The sequence below is a fragment of the Penicillium waksmanii genome (genome assembly GCF_028829765.1).
Source record: "Penicillium waksmanii strain IBT 27052 chromosome Unknown utg000010l:1.0-3698451.0:1.0-3701458.0, whole genome shotgun sequence".
Taxonomy (NCBI): domain Eukaryota; kingdom Fungi; phylum Ascomycota; class Eurotiomycetes; order Eurotiales; family Aspergillaceae; genus Penicillium; species Penicillium waksmanii.
The window spans coordinates 3,109,276-3,126,892 of NW_026643256.1; the positions used below are offsets into that span (position 1 = coordinate 3,109,276).

General features: G+C 48.4%; 9 protein-coding genes across 9 annotated transcripts; 3 read left to right on the forward strand and 6 right to left on the reverse strand.

The window, feature by feature from the left end:
* Positions 1–9: 9 nt before the first annotated feature.
* N7481_013117 (uncharacterized protein) lies at positions 10–1,278 on the reverse strand (the record flags this gene model as incomplete). Its single annotated transcript, XM_057272336.1, has 6 exons — positions 10–305; positions 364–558; positions 612–725; positions 783–926; positions 985–1,063; positions 1,120–1,278. The coding sequence occupies 6 exons, from the start codon at positions 1,276–1,278 to the stop codon at positions 10–12; spliced, it is 987 nt and encodes a 328-aa protein (XP_057116524.1).
* A 2,129-nt stretch (positions 1,279–3,407) lies between these two features.
* On the reverse strand, positions 3,408–4,160 carry N7481_013118 (uncharacterized protein; the record flags this gene model as incomplete). Its single annotated transcript, XM_057272337.1, has 1 exon — positions 3,408–4,160. One exon carries the CDS (start codon positions 4,158–4,160, stop codon positions 3,408–3,410), a length of 753 nt encoding a protein of 250 aa, XP_057116525.1.
* A 76-nt stretch (positions 4,161–4,236) lies between these two features.
* Positions 4,237–4,805, reverse strand: N7481_013119 (uncharacterized protein; the record flags this gene model as incomplete). Its single annotated transcript, XM_057272338.1, has 2 exons — positions 4,237–4,333; positions 4,399–4,805. 2 exons carry the CDS (start codon positions 4,803–4,805, stop codon positions 4,237–4,239), a joined length of 504 nt encoding a protein of 167 aa, XP_057116526.1.
* Positions 4,806–5,527: 722 nt separating this feature from the next.
* N7481_013120 (uncharacterized protein) lies at positions 5,528–7,492 on the forward strand (the record flags this gene model as incomplete). Its single annotated transcript, XM_057272339.1, has 5 exons — positions 5,528–5,649; positions 5,707–6,084; positions 6,144–6,283; positions 6,355–6,865; positions 6,916–7,492. The coding sequence occupies 5 exons, from the start codon at positions 5,528–5,530 to the stop codon at positions 7,490–7,492; spliced, it is 1,728 nt and encodes a 575-aa protein (XP_057116527.1).
* Positions 7,493–8,061: 569 nt separating this feature from the next.
* On the reverse strand, positions 8,062–8,550 carry N7481_013121 (uncharacterized protein; the record flags this gene model as incomplete). Its single annotated transcript, XM_057272340.1, has 1 exon — positions 8,062–8,550. One exon carries the CDS (start codon positions 8,548–8,550, stop codon positions 8,062–8,064), a length of 489 nt encoding a protein of 162 aa, XP_057116528.1.
* Positions 8,551–9,380: 830 nt separating this feature from the next.
* N7481_013122 (putative copper resistance protein Crd2) lies at positions 9,381–9,840 on the forward strand (the record flags this gene model as incomplete). Its single annotated transcript, XM_057272341.1, has 3 exons — positions 9,381–9,540; positions 9,610–9,705; positions 9,770–9,840. 3 exons carry the CDS (start codon positions 9,381–9,383, stop codon positions 9,838–9,840), a joined length of 327 nt encoding a protein of 108 aa, XP_057116529.1.
* A 519-nt stretch (positions 9,841–10,359) lies between these two features.
* N7481_013123 (AP-2 complex subunit alpha) lies at positions 10,360–13,321 on the reverse strand (the record flags this gene model as incomplete). Its single annotated transcript, XM_057272342.1, has 3 exons — positions 10,360–10,473; positions 10,545–12,810; positions 12,870–13,321. The coding sequence occupies 3 exons, from the start codon at positions 13,319–13,321 to the stop codon at positions 10,360–10,362; spliced, it is 2,832 nt and encodes a 943-aa protein (XP_057116530.1).
* A 1,123-nt stretch (positions 13,322–14,444) lies between these two features.
* N7481_013124 (F-box protein) lies at positions 14,445–14,903 on the forward strand (the record flags this gene model as incomplete). Its single annotated transcript, XM_057272343.1, has 1 exon — positions 14,445–14,903. One exon carries the CDS (start codon positions 14,445–14,447, stop codon positions 14,901–14,903), a length of 459 nt encoding a protein of 152 aa, XP_057116531.1.
* A 1,207-nt stretch (positions 14,904–16,110) lies between these two features.
* N7481_013125 (YggS family pyridoxal phosphate enzyme) lies at positions 16,111–16,934 on the reverse strand (the record flags this gene model as incomplete). The annotated part of the gene is made up of 2 exons (XM_057272344.1): positions 16,111–16,514; positions 16,571–16,934. The coding sequence occupies 2 exons, from the start codon at positions 16,932–16,934 to the stop codon at positions 16,111–16,113; spliced, it is 768 nt and encodes a 255-aa protein (XP_057116532.1).
* Between the last annotated feature and the right edge of the window lie 683 nt (positions 16,935–17,617).

Genomic DNA, 17,617 nt, shown 5'->3' on the forward strand with positions numbered 1-17,617 from the left:
TCCGCTTATCTAGTGGCCAACCATGGCTTGGTGGGCGGCACTATACCTGTGCCCATGTGGCTTGGCAGCATCAATTATGCGACGCATATCTTGTGCTTCTTCCTCTGTAAATTCAATATCTCGAGACTTCCAGTTTTCTTCAAGGCGTCTTGGTTTTGTGGTTCCAGGGATCGGAATCAACCCCTGGCTAACAACCCAAGCAATTGCAATTTGGCTGATCTTGCACCCCTTGCGAGTTGCGAGCTTCTTGATCTCCTCGACAATTTTCTGGTTCTTGTAGAAATTCTCGCCTTGGAACTTGGGAGCTATCGAAAAGATTAATACTCCCGAAGACAAAAAATGGTTAAGTAAAGCATCACTCACAGCTACGACGGAAATCATCGGGGGCAAAGTCATCGGGTGACTTATAATCGAAGTCGTCTACGAGCCAGCCGTGTCCTAGCGGGCTATAGGCAACATATGCGACACCCAGCTCTTTAGCCGTATCGATAAGCCCGTCTGTCTCATGCAGTGTTTCAAATGCCGAATACTCGGCTTGGACTGCATCGATTTTCGCGACTAATAGGCGTTAGCAGGTATTCCACAAAGCACAAAGTTGGACGGAAGCTCACTTTTATTAGCCTCGCGCAGTGTTTCAGCTGAACACTCCGAGAGCCCAATATACTTGGTCTTTCCGGCCTTGCGAATCTCATCTAGCGCTGGAATAGACTCCGTAAGAGGCGTATCTATTCAAAGTAAGCAACCATGTCCCAGAAAAAGAAAAGAAAAAATAGCCGACTCACTCGGGTCAATTCGATGCAAGTAGTATAGGTCGGGGGCGAAGCCGAGTCGCTCTATGGTACCCTCAATGTACTCCTTGATATGCGAAGCAGAGTTTGTGACAGCGAAACCCTGTCCAAAGACGTCAAAGCCACACTTTGACGCGACTGTAAAGTACAATAATTAGCGTCATGGAAGCTTGCTCACCGAGTCGCAAAGACTTACTAAACACCTTATCGCGAACATTGTGCTTTTTGATGAATTCACCGAGAAGCTGCTCATTGATACCAGCTGCATAGACAACCTGTGATTATCATTAGATAATGTAGCAATTTTTGAAGATCGGCTATTTCGACTTACAGCAGTGTCCCAGAATGTACATCCTAGCTCAATTGCTTTCAGCAGAACTGGTTCGGCTTCTTCCAAACTAAGCTTACTGCCCAAGCCAAAGCTAAGGCCCATTGCACCAAATCCGGGTGTAGGGACCTGAATATCGCCGAAGGGAAGTGTTTTGACCATATTTCCGATTGTAGACTTTGCTTTTGCGTGCTATGGAAACAGTAAGTTGTGGGAAGAAGCGGACTTTAAGTAGGATATCTCGAGGTATGTATGCCCGGAATATCCGGAGTTAACTCTTCGGCGTTTTGTCACCTAACTCAAACGCCTGAAAGCATCCACGGATCTGCATAGATTGCGATCTATAGATCCAATTTCATAGTCATCAGGCTGTTTCCCGTGGAGAAAAAGGTATAGGCTATAATTTTGATAGAGATATTAGTAGCCATTGAGTTAATCCTGTGCTATATTTCAAGACCGTATGATTGCTATTACTTCCTGCCGAGCATCTAATTGCGAAAGGCACTGTGTGTTCATTGAAGCTCTTAACTCCGCAAGAGTGGGGCTTGATGACAGTGGGGCGTCATCAAGTCTGGATCGTTAGTGAAGAATAGGTGGGTCACATAGCGCTGAGGGGTGTGACGAGCTCAGGCTCAAGCGAGGGGAAGTGCTAGAAAGCATAATGTTGTACACGAATGGGTGGTGGTGATGGGAGACAGACAGACAGATGTATAGATGGGGAAGAAAGCTAAGGCTTTCTCCGGGCACGAGCTGGCTCCCTGGGGCCTGGGGCCTCATCTTCATCACATAGAAGTAAAGAACTACAGATTTTCTAAACCAGAGACCGAGAGACGCGTAAACAAGCCTGCTGCGATAGGTTGTCGGGATTTCCTGGTATCTCGCGAAAAAGAATTGATGCATCTTGAGATACTGTGTCGCATCTATGTATACTACCTTGATCGTTTTTTGGGGCCGACTCGGATAAGTATGCTGGACGACTTGACACAAATTCTTCCTTTACATGGGCATTTAACCCCATGAATACACTAATCCATTGTGAGAGTTCTATTTACAGCCTTTTAAAGCAAAATGAAGAGGCTCTAATGATGAAATGGTCTTCGAAACATCTCCTTTCTATTTTTTGCACTAGTTCGAGTCTCGATCATAATAAATGAAGATAGGATAACTGGAAATACTGTATACCTTGGCATCTTTGCCAAAAGCCAGTGACTTGGGGCGAGGCGGGGCGAGGCGATCGCCTGTGGAAGTCACTGTTCACCCCATGCATCGCGAAATCTGGCCTTTCAAATAACATTGTTATTTCCGGGAGACACCCTGTTCTCGAAACAGGTGAAAACTTGGAGCACGAAACAAAGTCTCATTTCTACCTATATGTCGCCATTTGCTCACATGTTTAATATTGCCTTCGTGAAAATGCCCGATGCGGCCTTTATTCTTTTTGATGTATGCCAAAAATCGACCTTGGAGCATGTTCCATGGTGGGCGCGTAAGTTTATCATTTCAGTTGATTCCTCTTATTCTTTAGCTTATTTCATTTGGCTTGCTACTGAAACATTGCAGAGCAGCTACTTTTGGCTCCCTTCGATTCTTTGCCTATTGTGTTTTATGGTATAAAGCCGACAAAATCAAAGGGGGCCACTACAGCAAATCAAGCATAATCCAGGAGAAGTACTACGATATATCGGTCTTGAATAAATTGAACTTCGAAGAGCCATGGTTTTACTTATTTCGACAACTGTTGAAGGATTCGAGCCTCGTATAGTTTACTCCGTTGAGACTGTTATGATATGCAGACAATGGTTCCAGAAAGAGAGTTCAGTGAGGTTTTGCTTCCCATATCGTGAAGTTGACAGGGCACAGGAGATCTACCGGCGGGAAGAAATGGAAAGAGCCGCGATAGTGCCTCTTCCTGATGTCGATGAAGACCCCAATCTGTGATGGTGATTATCTCACGGGATGGATAGGGAATGAGCCTCTATTGATACTAGCCAAGGACCAGGGAGATATCTTTTCCCCGCTACACACTATTTACCAGACGAGGACGATAATCGTCGAGGCTTTTCTGCGGAAGCATGATGCCTTGTTATAACTAGTAAAATATTGAAAGTTGCTTACTACTAGTAGTATGTCGTCCATAGATTGAATGTATTAATAATGGGCAAGTATCATTATCTTGCAATTGATTGACCTAACATCCATATTTCTCGTGGATATCATTTTAGACCAAATATTATCCAATACTAGTATTATCGATGTAATAGCTGCCATGTTTACTCGAAGCAAACATTATCTCACAAGAAGTATATTCCCAAGAACAAACTTATGATCCAACCGAGTCCACCCGAGAGCCTGGTGGCTGCGGCAGGGGCCGCGGGTATGCTGGAACTCGGGCTCGCACCCATGGATGAGGATGAAGACGATGATGCGAGAGAGGTGGTGCTAGCGGTTGAAGTCTGCATGGAGGGCTCCGTAGCAGTCTCTGCAGCAACTGAGGATTCAGATGCCAGTTGATCAGATGATGTCGGAATTGTCACCGGGATGGTGGCCACAAATGAGCCAGATGATTCAGTCAGAGTCACCGCCACGCCAGTAGCAGTGGATTGCGATATCGTAGATGCGGTGGTCTCATCGGGAGTGGTAGTTTCGGTAGCAGGTGCAATTGTGGTTGTAGTCTGGGGCGCGGGCTCCAAAGTGGTGGTAGTCATTGGCACCAGTCCTCCAGTAAGGGGAGCAACGGCATATGGAGGATCAAACAATCCGAAGTTCTGACACGCGCCGCAAGGGGAAGCCCATGATTTGACCTTCTTTGGGGCTGCAAGAATTGGGTCGCAAGGGCCACCCGGCACTTTTGTTGCGATAACAGAAGCTTCCTCTGTTTGTGGGCAGTCGGTGTGAAGATCGTTGAGCGTAAGTTGATGGGTCGCTGAGATGTTGGGCACAATGGTCGATACTTCATCGAGGTCAAGTGGAAAAATCACGCTGGTGCCAGAGGGCCCGACTATGTCACCAGCGGTGTTTGTGCCATAAATTCTGTCGACAATCATGTAGACCGATGGGGAAGTACTATTTATCGTAGAAATAATGAGTCAGCGAAATATGAGAGCAGGTTCAGGGTAGGTCTTACAAGGTATAATCGAGGTGCTCATCGAAGTATGTTGTTGGGTAGTCGTATGGCTGATTCGTTGGCCAGTAGAACAAATTGACCGTGCCAGCCGAGCTGTGAAGACAGTCAGCATTGCGTGCGTCAGTGAATCATATGGGCTATATATCCAGCTAGCTTACACTTTGCATGATGTTGGACACGGATTAGGAGGGGGAGATGTTGTGATAGATGACTGCTCATAGGTCAAAGTTGTTGAGTAGGTCGTCGTGCTTGTAAGTTTCCAGGAGATTGTCGAAACATCAGAGGCGATTACTGTGCTGTTTCCAGGCGATGGGGGACAAATTGTAGTCGCGTGCGTGACCGTGGTGTCCGTATACCAAACCCTAGTCGAGGGCGAAAAGGATGTCCGTTCCGATTCCCAGGTATAAGCATGGGTCTTTGGGTCGCCAGACCAGAAACTAGGACTGTGGATTCCTTCGCTGTGTTCACCCCGGTCCAGTTTCGCACCTGAGCCAGGAGCAGCGCTGACTGAGTTTATTTCAGTACTCAGCAGCCCGAGAAAAGACCAGAATTTGAATGATCGCATGGCTCTGACTCTGTAACAACGCACTTGAACTTGAGTATGGCAACTTGAATTGAGAAACCGCTGACTCGAACTAGATCAGGTAGATTCAAGGCTATGTGACGCGCGAACGAAGAGGAAGACGGCAAACAAATAGAATATATTTCGCCCTGCTAGAAGTTTTGAATGTTTACTCCTGAACAACAAGATTAAGATGCGCAGAAAACTAATCACATAAGATGACGTGTTTAGAATAACTTGCACCTTGTTGCCAACGAGCAATTACCTTTCGATGTGGTCATGATAGCTGAGCTAGCCGGAAGATTTTCTCAGAAAGGCAATGACAGACAACGGCTTACCCAGGAACAGTAAGGACCAAGAGTAACGTGGTCGCTTAGATCTGCATAAATCCCGGTCGCGGTCTCTGATTTGATCGAGTGCTTGCAGTGGAGCAGGATTTTGAACGGCAGTCAACAGGTTTTTGTTTATGTCTTGTCCGTGCGAGAGCGAGAGCGAATATGCTTCCACCGGCATTTGTGACCTGGCAGCGATCGCATCGAGTCAATTGCTATTGAATTTCTCCCAAAAATACCCACAAGGGACCTGCAGGATTATGACGAATTTTTTGTCTTGTTTTCCCGGAAAAAAGGTGCACGAGGGCCCCCTATCTCCATTCACTAGCCACATACTCACTGCCTGCGGAATCGAAACAACTTTTTCAACGTATCTTTCCGCAGCTGGCCAACATGTATTCGATCATTTCGGTCGCTCTGCTGGCTTTGATACTTTCTTGGGCACCGCAACGCTGGGCATCGCCTCTTTCCGCACGCTCCTCGTCTCCTATCGTCGTTTCTCCCAGTCAATATTTGTAATTCTTCACCCAAAGCTCTACAGTGGCTGTGCTATTTACTGATTTTATGTCTAGTGAGGGCAATGACGGACCATGGAGTAGTTTCTTTCTTCGAGTAGGTACTCCAGAGCAATATGTTAGAGTTTTAGTATCGACGGCCTCTCCGGAGTCCATGGTGGTGTTATCTGAATATGGCTGCTCTGACTCGGTTTTCGCCAATGCACCATCTAATTGCGCATCCTCAAGAGGCGATCTGTTTAACTTGAGCAAATCGTCTAGTTGGAATGAGCTGGGCAACTTCAGCATCAACAACAACGGCGTTGGTCTGGAGGCCAACCTGGGATATTCTCAAAGATCGGAGTTCGGGACAGATGATATAGGTCTCAGCTTAAATGGACCAAAGCTCGAGAATCAGACTTTTGCCGGGATCGCAACTCCTGAGCCCTTCTATCTGTAATCATCGCCTTGAATCCCGATTCGGATGGAGTTTTGCTAACAGTGCCTTATCGCAGGGGAATATTCGGTCTCAATCCTCAACAAGTCAACCTCAGCACCCTAGGAAATGCTTCTTCGCCTTCGTACTTCACGACTCTCAAGGATCAAGGCAAAATCCCAAGCTTGAGTTGGAGCTACACCGCGGGCGCTAAATATCGTGAGCATCCTTGGCAGATTTATAGCTAAAATACGAACCTTTTGACTGATGTATTGGATTTCTTCTTTTAGGGCTCAAGCAGGTGTATGGCCAACTCATTTTCTCTGGCTATGACCAATCGCGATTTACCTCGAACTCTGTCTCATTTACCATGGCGGATGACATCACGCGCGACCTCGTCGTTTACTTACAGTCAATCAGCTACAGCGGATCCACCTCTTCGATATTACTATCCAAGCCAATTGACATATTCATTGATTCAACCGACCCGAATCTCTGGCTACCCGATAGCGTGTGCGATGAATTCGAGAAGGCGTTTGGTTTAACTATGGATAACGACTCCGGTTTATATCTGGTGAATGACACGCAGAATACCGAATTGCTCAACACAGAAGCTGAAGTGACCTTTCGGTTATCTGATGTGGGATCTGGGGGAGATGCGGTCGCAATCACTCTCCCATACGAAGCGTTTGCTCTAACTGCGAAGCCTCCGTTGGTCGATAATAGCAGCTACTACTTCCCATTAAAGCGGGCGGCCAACTCGACTCAGTACACTTTGGGTCGTGTATTTTTGCAAGAAGCGTGAGTGAACATTTCTCATCGTAAGACACATTCGCTAAGTGCATATCTAGGTATTTGTCGACCGATTATGAGCGCGGTGTCTTCAATGTATCAGCTTGCTCCTGGGAAGAGGATTCCGAAGAGGATATTGTTGCAATAATATCCAAAGATGCCAGTTCTTCCAGCTGCTCTGGAAGCGAATGTTCTTCTGGTGGCAGCAGCTCTGGAAGCTCTTCAAACCTGAGTCGAGGGGCCGTTGCCGGTATTGCAGTTGGTGCAGTAGTTGGATTCTTCCTTCTTCTGGGTATAATATTCTTCTACAGTCGCCGGCAGCGACAGAAATCCAAAAATAAGGCTATCGATCCTAGGCCAAACGTATCTGTCCTGTCTGGGCCTGTACATAACGGTGGCCCTCCCGAGTCTTCCTTGCATGATGAACACAGCTCTCTCCCACAATCCACATTCTGGTCTCCAGACACGCTCAATGGCAGCAGTGGTATGGCTACGAGTGGTAACAATGGGAGCAGTGGTGACAGTGGGCGCCATGAGAATAGCTCTGGTGAGAATGAGCTGGACGGCCACAATACTCAGATCAAACCAGTCTATCATGAATTGCCTGGCTCTAAAGTGCCAGATGTATTATATTAATTTAAGGCAGTGCATCAATTGAGGACTTCTATTTGCTAAAGTATAGAAATAGAGATCGCAACTCACTAGTGCATGAAAAACTTTGTCGGTCTCGCTGTAGATCCTCTCTCAGCAACAGCACCTGACGCCCGAAGTCAAATGGCCCCTCTGCCTGCCTATGTTCAACACGATAGAGGACTCTATGATTTCGGTATTAAGTGTGTCCTCGAATCCATGGGTGTTGTCCCTCGGCTCCAGATTGAGCTTCTCCTTCAAGTGAAGCGTATGGGTTTTTCCTGGGCAGTGCTTTTGCAGCGCCGCGGAGTTATTTAGCCTGACTTGGAAAATGTTCGCTGTTTCCTAGGGGAGTTGGGGGATTGTTCACTGTGAAGTGATGCTGTAAATTTGGTCAGTATGTGACTGCTATTCGTCAACCTGTGTCAACAAATGTAAAGCAGCACGCTGCTCATGCGAAGCGGGCAAAGCGAAGTGATATACTCGTATGTACCCATTGGAAACTGGGAAGAAAAAGGGGAAGCCATGTGTACAGACGCCAATATCATTGGCTAATAAGCTTCTTGGGGCTCCATTTAATCAGAAGCAGCCGGGATATCTTGAAGGCTCGTCTTAATCCGGGGGTCCGCAGTCAATACTATCTCAAGGGCCCGGCGGAACTTCTCATCCGGAACAAAATCAAAGAGCTCCTTGTTTTGAGAGAGATTTCGGAACTTCTTCCCTATTACATTCAACATAGCCGGCAGAGTGAAGAATATAAGAGCGTCCGCCCCTCGGCCTAGTGACCAGTGGCACTCCCAGCCCCTAATATCGAAATATTCTTTGTATTTGAGGGGATCTTGGGACATCTCCACCGCTGCATTCCCTGCTATATTCGCCACAAGCAGCCGAAACAAGCCTGGGGGTGATTCAAGCGCCTGTTTTAGAGCGGCCTCTTTTTGTCGTTGTGACCGCAAGTAGCGGGAACTGAACACAGAAAGGTCGACCAAAATACCGATTAATGCCGTGGCTAGCGCTGCTAGAATGAAAATAGCGAGATTCCTGAAAATAAAAACAAGTGACATCGTGCAAAGATTGGATTCCAGGATGATCCTATGTTGGTTAATAGAAGTTGACGGTGTCTACGAGAGAGAAAGAAAAAGAAATAATAAAGATGGTGGTCATGAACATCGTCGCGGACAGTTTGGGCCTGGAGCAAACTGTGTTCCAGGGTTTAGATCGCAAAAGCAAAGGTTTGGGAAAAAGCTAACAAAGTCGTGATGTTTATGACATAACCGCACGAATCCATGGCATGGGGAATTTCCGGTCGATTAGGTTCTAGTGATACTAGTACAGTAGTACTAGAACGATCTTGGACTTTGGCTTGTTTCAAGGATATAGTAGTATGGAGTCTTCGAGTCCATGCATACTTGCCTGGCAAGGTAGACTCACAGTTGCTCTGCGGGGCTGGTTGGCAATCATGCTATGCATTTTGTCGAATCACAAGACAGCCAAAAGTCAGCAAAGGTCATCCTTGCAGGACAGGAACAGATCGAACAAGCTCAGCCAGTGAAAGGCGGCGCATTTGCACAGCCAAACCGGTAAGAGTCACATGACCCCACTTGACTGAGTAGCAGTTGACCAATCAGCGATCGCCCATTGGCAATCATGCCACTCGCGGTGACGCAGACGGACGAACACCTTGGGCTATAAGACCAAATGCTTTGCTCGAGATATTTTTCTTTTTCCATCCTCATCTTGCATTCCAAACAGTCTTCTCCGAACACTTTATAACACGCAAAACTACTCTTCTATCTCGTCGATTTACAATCTTGACCTGCAAGCTTCTCCGATCTACATCTCTACATCTCCACCAACCAAACAACCAACCACAAATCACCCACCAATCTTCAAAATGGTCCACCCCGCTTCCACCTGCTGCAAGGCCACCGCCGGCGCTGGCTGCGTCTGCGCCGCCCAGGCCAAGTGCTCCTGCGGCAAGGAGAGCGCTCTCCACTGCTCTTGCAACAAGTCTGCCACTGAGAACGCCATCGCCGGTCCCCGCTGCTCATGCCGTATGTCTTGACTCTTAACATCCAAAATGAACATAGTCAATATGGAATCAAAACTAACATAATTAACAGGCTCTCGCCCTGCTGGCCAGTGCACCTGCGAGCGCTCCGTCACCGAAAACTCGCCCGTCCAGGGTGATGCTTGCGCCTGTGGCAGCCGTCCCTCTGGTAAGTCGAACACCCATCTACTCGAGTTCATTCAGCAGAATTCAAAACTAACAATCTTTTTTAGCTTCCTGCACCTGCGAGAAGGCCGAGGGTATCGAGTCTGCCCTGGAGGTTGACTTTACCACCCGCTCTTAAATCGTTGATTCCATCCTATGATTTGCTTTGATGGTTATGCATTTCCCATTTGAACACACTTTGCTGTTATAGTTCATGGGCGGCGTTGGAGAGACTGGAGACTGATTGCTTTTTTGTATACTATTCATCCCACTTGCCAACTTTGAAGTTGCGATTGTGGTAATTGATAACGAGACATGAGATATCATTACTTTTAAATTATCCTGTACGTCGGGTACGACCTAGTAGTACGTCCACGGGTGGAAAGAAGGCGTAAATAAAAATAGTAGCATATTATTTGTAGAAATAATGGTGAAGAGCCGAGGAGCTGGTAAGAACCGGAAGTGATGTAGATATACTGACTCCCCCTACGATAAACCAACCCTGCCATACCGTGCCCAGGTGAATGCAGGACCTCGGTCGGATCTGGTAAAAATGAAGCGAGACACACTTTGAATGTACAATCGAGAGATCCGTGAATCCTCGCTGATATTGGCTAGAAGTTAAGATATACATGCATAATCATCGCCATCGGATTATTTAATCATATGAAGGTCCATCCGCAGCCGTTCCCTGGGACATCTTTTGCTCCATCTGCTTGACCAATGCCTGTGGGACACCTTCCTGCGTAGCACGTACGGTAACGCGATACATCTATATGGCACATTAGCACGGAACTTGAACTTATGCCCAGACAGTAAGTGGGTATTGAAAGGGGGACATACCGATTTCTCGTAGTTAGGCTCCAACCGCATAAGGCACCCTGTTTTACCAGCCTCGAATTGAAATACTGCACAGCCAACAATATTCTTTGCGTTGGGGTCGACGCCGTCAAGGATCTTCCATCCAAATCCTTCCACAGTTCGTCGGGTGAAACCTTCAGTGGCGGTCTTGTTCTTAGCAGTCACGCCGAACGTCTTCTGGCCCTCCAGCGCGTCGCCGCCGATTTGTCGCCAGCGCTTGAAGAAGTCTTCGGCCGACAATGACGATGGCTCCATGTAACGGTGCATCATGACAGGTAGTTGAAGAGTGTATGCCTGAAGCGCACCGGCCAAATAGGAGATTCGAATGGTAGGGGCATCGCTGAATGGCCCGTGGACGGCACAGAATAGTGTTTGCTGGGTTTGGGCGGCTGCATTGACTGTGGAGTCAGGGAGGTTCTTGGTGTCGATCTTGAGATTTGGCGTGGCTGGGTTGTCGACGGTTGTTGTCAAAGAGGTAATTGGGTAAGAGGACTTGTTAGAAATGTAGAGCTTGACAACACCCATGTGGCTACGGTACTCCGATCGCAAGCCAACCTGGATCTGTGCATCTTCGAAAAGAACGCCTTCCGACGTGTAATAAAGACGATTGAAGCCGATATCCCAGTCTGGGGTCAGGTGAGCTGCGCTAGCCAGGTTCGGAGCAGGCAGTGCTGGCCCACTGGAGAAGTCAAGACCTGCCAAGTCACCTGAGGCGCTTGTAGCACTGGTCGGGGTCGGAGTTCCATTCGATCCCGTTCGAGTGCCATTAACAATCGTTGTGAAGGAACGCTTAAGACCGGTCGTCTGGGCCATGAGGACCTCTTTCTTATCTGCGTTGGCATCCTTTCCACCAACCACCCATGTCTTTCGTTCAGTCGTGCCAGCTGTCTTTTGGTGCAGGCGCGACAACAGAATCGAGGTTCGCTCCGAGAAAGGAGGCATTTCATCGCAGACAGTTCGGATAAGATCATCTGACGGGAGTGTTGCCAGGGACAGATATTCAAAGGCTCGCTGTTGCAACTCGGAATCGGGGGAGTGACTGTAGAGCCGGAAGATCTGCAAGAGCTGGGGCTTGATCTCGGGGAACAAGTTAACAAACTTGACAAACGAGGATAGGATCATAGCTCGGGCGTTATCAGATCCTGTGAACATCTTGGCTTGTAGTGCTAGGAATTGTTCAATGGGACTGGACCCTGGATTGTCTGCAATCAGATGGCCAAACTCGCCCAGAACATAACAGCCAATCTTGACCAAGCTCTCGTGGCAGTCATTCTTCATATACCCAAGAAGGGTGTGGGCCGCATATGCCTGCAATTCCTCATTGTTTGTCACGATTTGAATAACTCGTTGCCACACTTCGTCGTTGACATGATCACCGGCCAAAGAAAGTAGCTTCAAGGTCATGTCGATATACCATTGGGCATCGGTGGCGTACTTCTCTGTAAGAATGGCAACCTTGAGTACCATTTCTTCACGAATTGCGTAGTCCGCTGTCTGTAGATAACGCAGAAGTTCGTTCACGATTGGCCCCGCGTTCGTTGTATCGCACATACTATAGAGTAGGTCCAGTCCCTTGCGGCGAACACTGATATCACGATCTCGGAGTGAGCCCAGAATGATATTTTGGTGTTTCTTGATCGGGTCGAGGGTTTCGGCTCGGGCGGCGAAATGCGTCAGTGCATCAAGGCCAAGGTAACGGACATTAGTCTCGCGGGATTGGATGTATTTGCCCAGGCGGGAGGAGATTTGAAGCATTAGGTTGTGCTCTGAATCGAGATGAATGAGGAGGTTAATGGCTTCAAAGAGAATGGCGTTTTGGGCGTTGTTCTGTTGAACGTTCTTCGGGGTCTCCATAGCAGATGCCATCATCTGGGCAAGGGATTCACGGATGATTTGGCGTACATGGCTATCTTCAGAAGGTGGGTAGTACTGCAACAGACGAAGCAGCTTGACCTGGATCCATGGGCATGGTACACGGTAGTAAAGGTAGTCCGGCGCGATATCGTTGTCCACCACAATCTTCTTCAGGCGTTGGGCGGCCTTCACATAGCTGCCCTTGTATTCTTCGGGCATGTCTTGTGCCAGTGCCATAACCAACGAAGTCACCGAGAGGGCGACGCCCATGTCGGGATCGTCCATGATCGAGATAATTCGCTCGGCCCATTCTCTGCGAACGATGCCAGGGTATTTGCGGTAAAGACGGAGGAGGGTCAGGGCGGCTTTCTTCTTCACGAAGGCCTTAGATGTACTGTACAAAATTAGATTTGTAGGTTCCTCGGCCGAGTAGGTGTATAGGGGTATACTAACGGGGAGATCAATAGCCGGTGGACTTCAGTGGCAAGCGCTTCGCCGAGCTCCCGACCACCAACATTAGCCACGGCGTGTAGGGCCAAACAATTATTCAACTCATTATGATCAAGCAGATCCTTCCGGATACTGTTCACAACCAGGTGTAACAACTCGTGCTCCTCGTGTAGGAACAGGGTGACGGCCAGATAACCGATCTGCTTCTCAGAGTATTTGCTGGAAGAGATAAGATTCACCGCCTCGAGATGGCCGAAATCGACATCATAACCTTGTATATAAACGTATAGCAGCTTGCAGACGTATTTTTTCTTCTGGTAACCGTTGAGACTGCCGCCCTTAAACTTCTGTCGGATATTGGCCAACTCCTTATTGACGCGCTTCTCTTCTAGCTCTCGCGCTCGCGCGTTTCGCAGGTCCGCGATAAACTGGACCAGTCCACGCATGGAGGACATGATGAAGGTTGTGTGCAACGACGACTCGGTAATGTTTCGATCTCACGCGCAAGGGAGGTGTTGGGTCAACGGGGGTTGTCGGCTGTGGGGTTCTGAAGTTCAGGGTCTCTCATGCGGAGAACACCTCAGTGGATTGCAATCGATTACACAACCATATCCCTGATCGGTTGAAGACGAATGTGCAATGGCCAGCCAAAGACGACGGGGGGGGAGGAATTAACGTTTGGAAGCAGGGCCAGGAGATGCTGATGCTTGGTCTTCGGGTCTTGGCTTTGGCCTGAGGCCACTTACGCTGTCGATCGCCCGCGTTCCGCTGTGGCGGTGCTGGATTATCTTTGATCCGCTGTGGCGGTGTGGCGCTGCTATACTACTAGCTACTAGCTACTGTAGTAGGCTGTATATATAGCCATCAACGTAGCTCAAGGCAAGGTAACAAGACAGTAAATACCAAGCATCCAAGATAGCAATCTCTGCAGTGCTGCTACTAGTAGTCTACCATCTTTCGGGGAAATTCTTGTTGGGTATCCATAATTTCGGAGAGTATAAGGGGCACATGTATAGGATCAGCCTCGAAGTATGAGTTAGCGCTGTTGAATTCCTTGATAGTTTTGTCAAACTGAGCACATTCAGAGCTTGCTGTCTTCTATGGGCTGCAGCTGGCTATGGTGAAAGTAAAGAACGGATGGGGATAGGCGTTTGCGCCTGCCCCCAACGACTGTCCCCATCGTCGTTGCCCACTGGCAGGTGCTTCTCTCACTTCTCACTTTGCCAGGCAGAAAATTTGCCCTTTACACCCACCAGCTTCACCTTCGATGTGGCTATCCCAACTTGAACTTCCAACGCCGACTCAATTCGCTTGAGGATACTATCCGAGACTCTGGTGCTTCCCCGGTCCCCAAGGGGCTCAACACTGCCTCTGAAGTGGCATTGAAGCAGTGGCTGATTTCCTACCTCAATACACGCTTCGAGCGATTTGAGCAGAACATCCTTGCACGCATGACCCGTAACCGCTTTTATTTTCACGACTTTCATCTCTTTTCTATCTCTGTTTCATATGAACCTCAGCGATTCTGGCTCTTTAACGGCCATTTTGTCAGTTTGATTACTACTTCCTCTTCCTATTATGCCGTCGCTCCAGAGCCTTCCACCGGAAATTCTTCTTACTATAGGTGATCATCTGGAAGAAAGGGATATCTACACTCTGCTTTTCGTTAATCGCCGCTTTGCAAGCATGTTTTTGAATTACCTTTACCGTCATAACCGTATCCACCAAGACTCCCCTGCCCTCCTCTGGGGCATGAATGATGAGAACGAGGGCGTGGCGAGGCGTGCTCTCGCTCAGAATCCTAGCTGGTGCCCCGAGTCAGAGCGGGCGCATTACTTTCGGTTTCTCTCCCATCTCTGTGTCAGCCGTGGGCAGCATAGAATTGTTCCCAGCTTACTGAGGCACCAGGTCTGCCGCTGTTTACAGCCTTGCCTCGAAGACACAGAGTCCCTGGCCAACGACCTTGGATATTATGATCTTGCCGACGAGATGATGCACTGCCGTTTCGATAACAATCAGCGTGATTGCTGCTCTTAATGTCGTCAGCCTGTGAAATGAAACCGACATCTTCCCCTTATGGCAACAAATTTCGCAACAACGGTATGGTGGGTAGCTTTCTTTTTTCATGTGTAATATGTTCCCTTTGTGCGCATTCGGAGTTCAACATTATGGTCGGATCTTCGTTTCTCTCGTCGCTTTATGGGAGGTGTTATGTCGAAGAACTGCAGGCGTATGCGACCTAGACACTATGCTGAGACCGGTATACCTCGGGCAAACAGGATGTTGTGTCCTTTGTCGAGATAGCTCCTCCCGTGTCTTCTTTCTTGTTCGAGACTGGGGCCCTCACGTCTTAATCATTCCACAGCACACCACCCAGTAGTAGATAGCACCACTAGATAGCTTCATCCGATCATCCATCTATTGCACCATCACATTCATCCCATGGTAGCGCGCGTAGCCTCCCAGCATCTCTTCGCCTATCACTACAATTGTAACACGTTACATACCTTAGGCATTCGTGCGGGAGTATTTAGGTACTTCCTTTGTCCTTTTTCCTTCCCATCTCTCCTCATACTTTGTATTTCGTTTGAATGCTATATTTTGAGGCTTGACCATCTTCATTATTATGACATCTTACAACAACCATCTATCAATATCCATCTACACTTCCATGCATCTCTATCCCCCTCACCCCTCAATACAGTCCTTGGCCACATGAAGAATGACGAATGTCTGCCACGAGAACCTAGTATAGACCAAATTTTATGCTCTAGACAAATTTAGCCATCTAATGGTCTCTTTTCTCATCTCCTCTCCTCTTCTAGCCATTACAAATATCCCATGATTTCTTGTCTCGGGAGGCATTGAATGCTAAAACGGCTATAGAAATACTGTAATTTTATCAAAAATTGTAGAATCATACTGCGTGGTAAATATTGATTGAGATACTAGTAGGACTAGTACTACTAGGTACTAAGTAGTGTGGTTGTGGGGACGGTTCAACCTTGGATGTTTTCAACTTTGGAATTCCTGGTATTCCAGATTTAGATTTCGGTGCCATGGCTCTTCAATTACTTAGATTTATACTAGTATCCAACCCTACCAGGCCGCTCGTAACAACTTCAAATTGGAGTCTTTCTTTTTTCCTCTGCTCTAACTTGTTTCTTGATTGGGTACCCTTCTTTCTTTCTAAGCTTCTTCTTATTATGCTCGACCTTTATCCCAACAACGAACCTGCTATCTTTCAAACAACCTTCGCCTCATTCTTAGGCGGCCGATCCCCAAAAATAGTAGTTCCAACCCGAACCTGATCACTGCCAAGAGCAATCGCCCCCTCAAAATCCGAAGACATCCCCATACTAAGCTCCAACTTAGCATCCTCCCCTTCGAGACCTAACTCAGTCACAATCCGATCCCTCGCCTCACGCAACGCCACAAAATCCTCATTCTCATTCTCAGCAGTCGTAGCCCGAGACCGCGCAATCGCTCCAATTGTCATAACACCCTGAAGCTTGAGTTGGAGACATTTTTCACGAATATATCGGGCCAGCGCGGGCGCTTGCTCCGGCGCGATGCCAGATTTGTTTTCTTCGCCGGAGGTGTTGACTTGCACGTAAATGCGCAGTCTCGCATCGCCAGCTTCGTCGTCTTCGTTTGCTCTCGCCTTGCTGGCGGAAATTTCCTCCTCGGAGCGTTCCCCCCACCCCGATCTAACAACGAAGCCTTCTTCTCCGAATCCACGCTCTCAACGGCCCAGAGACCACGTACATCCCGCGCCAGTGTGACGCATTTATTTGACTGCAGTCCGCCGATGAAGTGCCATTTAATTGACCTTGGCAATAGCCGGGACTTTTCGAGGAGTTCTTGGAGGTAGTTTTCGCCGAAGTGCGTGTGTGCGGCGGGGGATGTGTGGAGGGCTAAGGCGTCGGAAGCGGGCTTTAGTTTTGATACGGCGATGAGGCGGACGTTTTTCTTTGCGGCGCTCTGAGCTGAGGCATTGGCGATGCGTGCTGTTACAGCGTTTAGGTTTGCTAGTAGGGTTGAAGCTCGCGCGGGGGTGGCGGTCATGTTGGGTTCTGTCATTGCAGGTTGCTCTGGGGAGTGTGCAAATGGGCGATGGTGGTGGTAGGGGGAGTGCTGTGACAGCTTCGGCGTGGAGGAGGAGCCGGATCAGTAAGTATGCCGAGTCAATTGGTGTGGCAAAATGAGTGAAGCTCCAATTGTTCATGGAACTTTGATGGCCGCGGTGATAAGATAGCTGCCTCAGGCATCACACCGCATTCCGCGGAGATTCCCGCATCATGTGACCTGTCAGTGACGGGATCGACACGTGATACTCAGGCACCCAGGCCACAAGGCTGCCAGGCACTGATTTATCCCTTGCGCCCCAACCTCCAAAGAACGTCCAATGGATCGATAATCATCCATCAGGCCGTTTGCGTCCATGATCGACGATCCCTGCGAGCCACTCTTTCTTCCATGCGACGCTAGGAATGTATCTCCATCCCTCTAGACCTACCTCCGGCGCCAACTGACACACCAACCCGGCGTCACCGGGTCCTGGCGGCAACCCAGACACGATCTCCATCCAATGGGACGGAGCTGTCAACCGAACCTGAACTAGCTCACAACCCCGGGCGACTGCGGATCACCGTTCATCCCTACACCGTTGTTCGATCTGACTACCGTTGAGTTTCGGCCTGCGATTCAGATTCAGCCTATTTTTAACCTTACCGTAGGCGCTGAAAGCT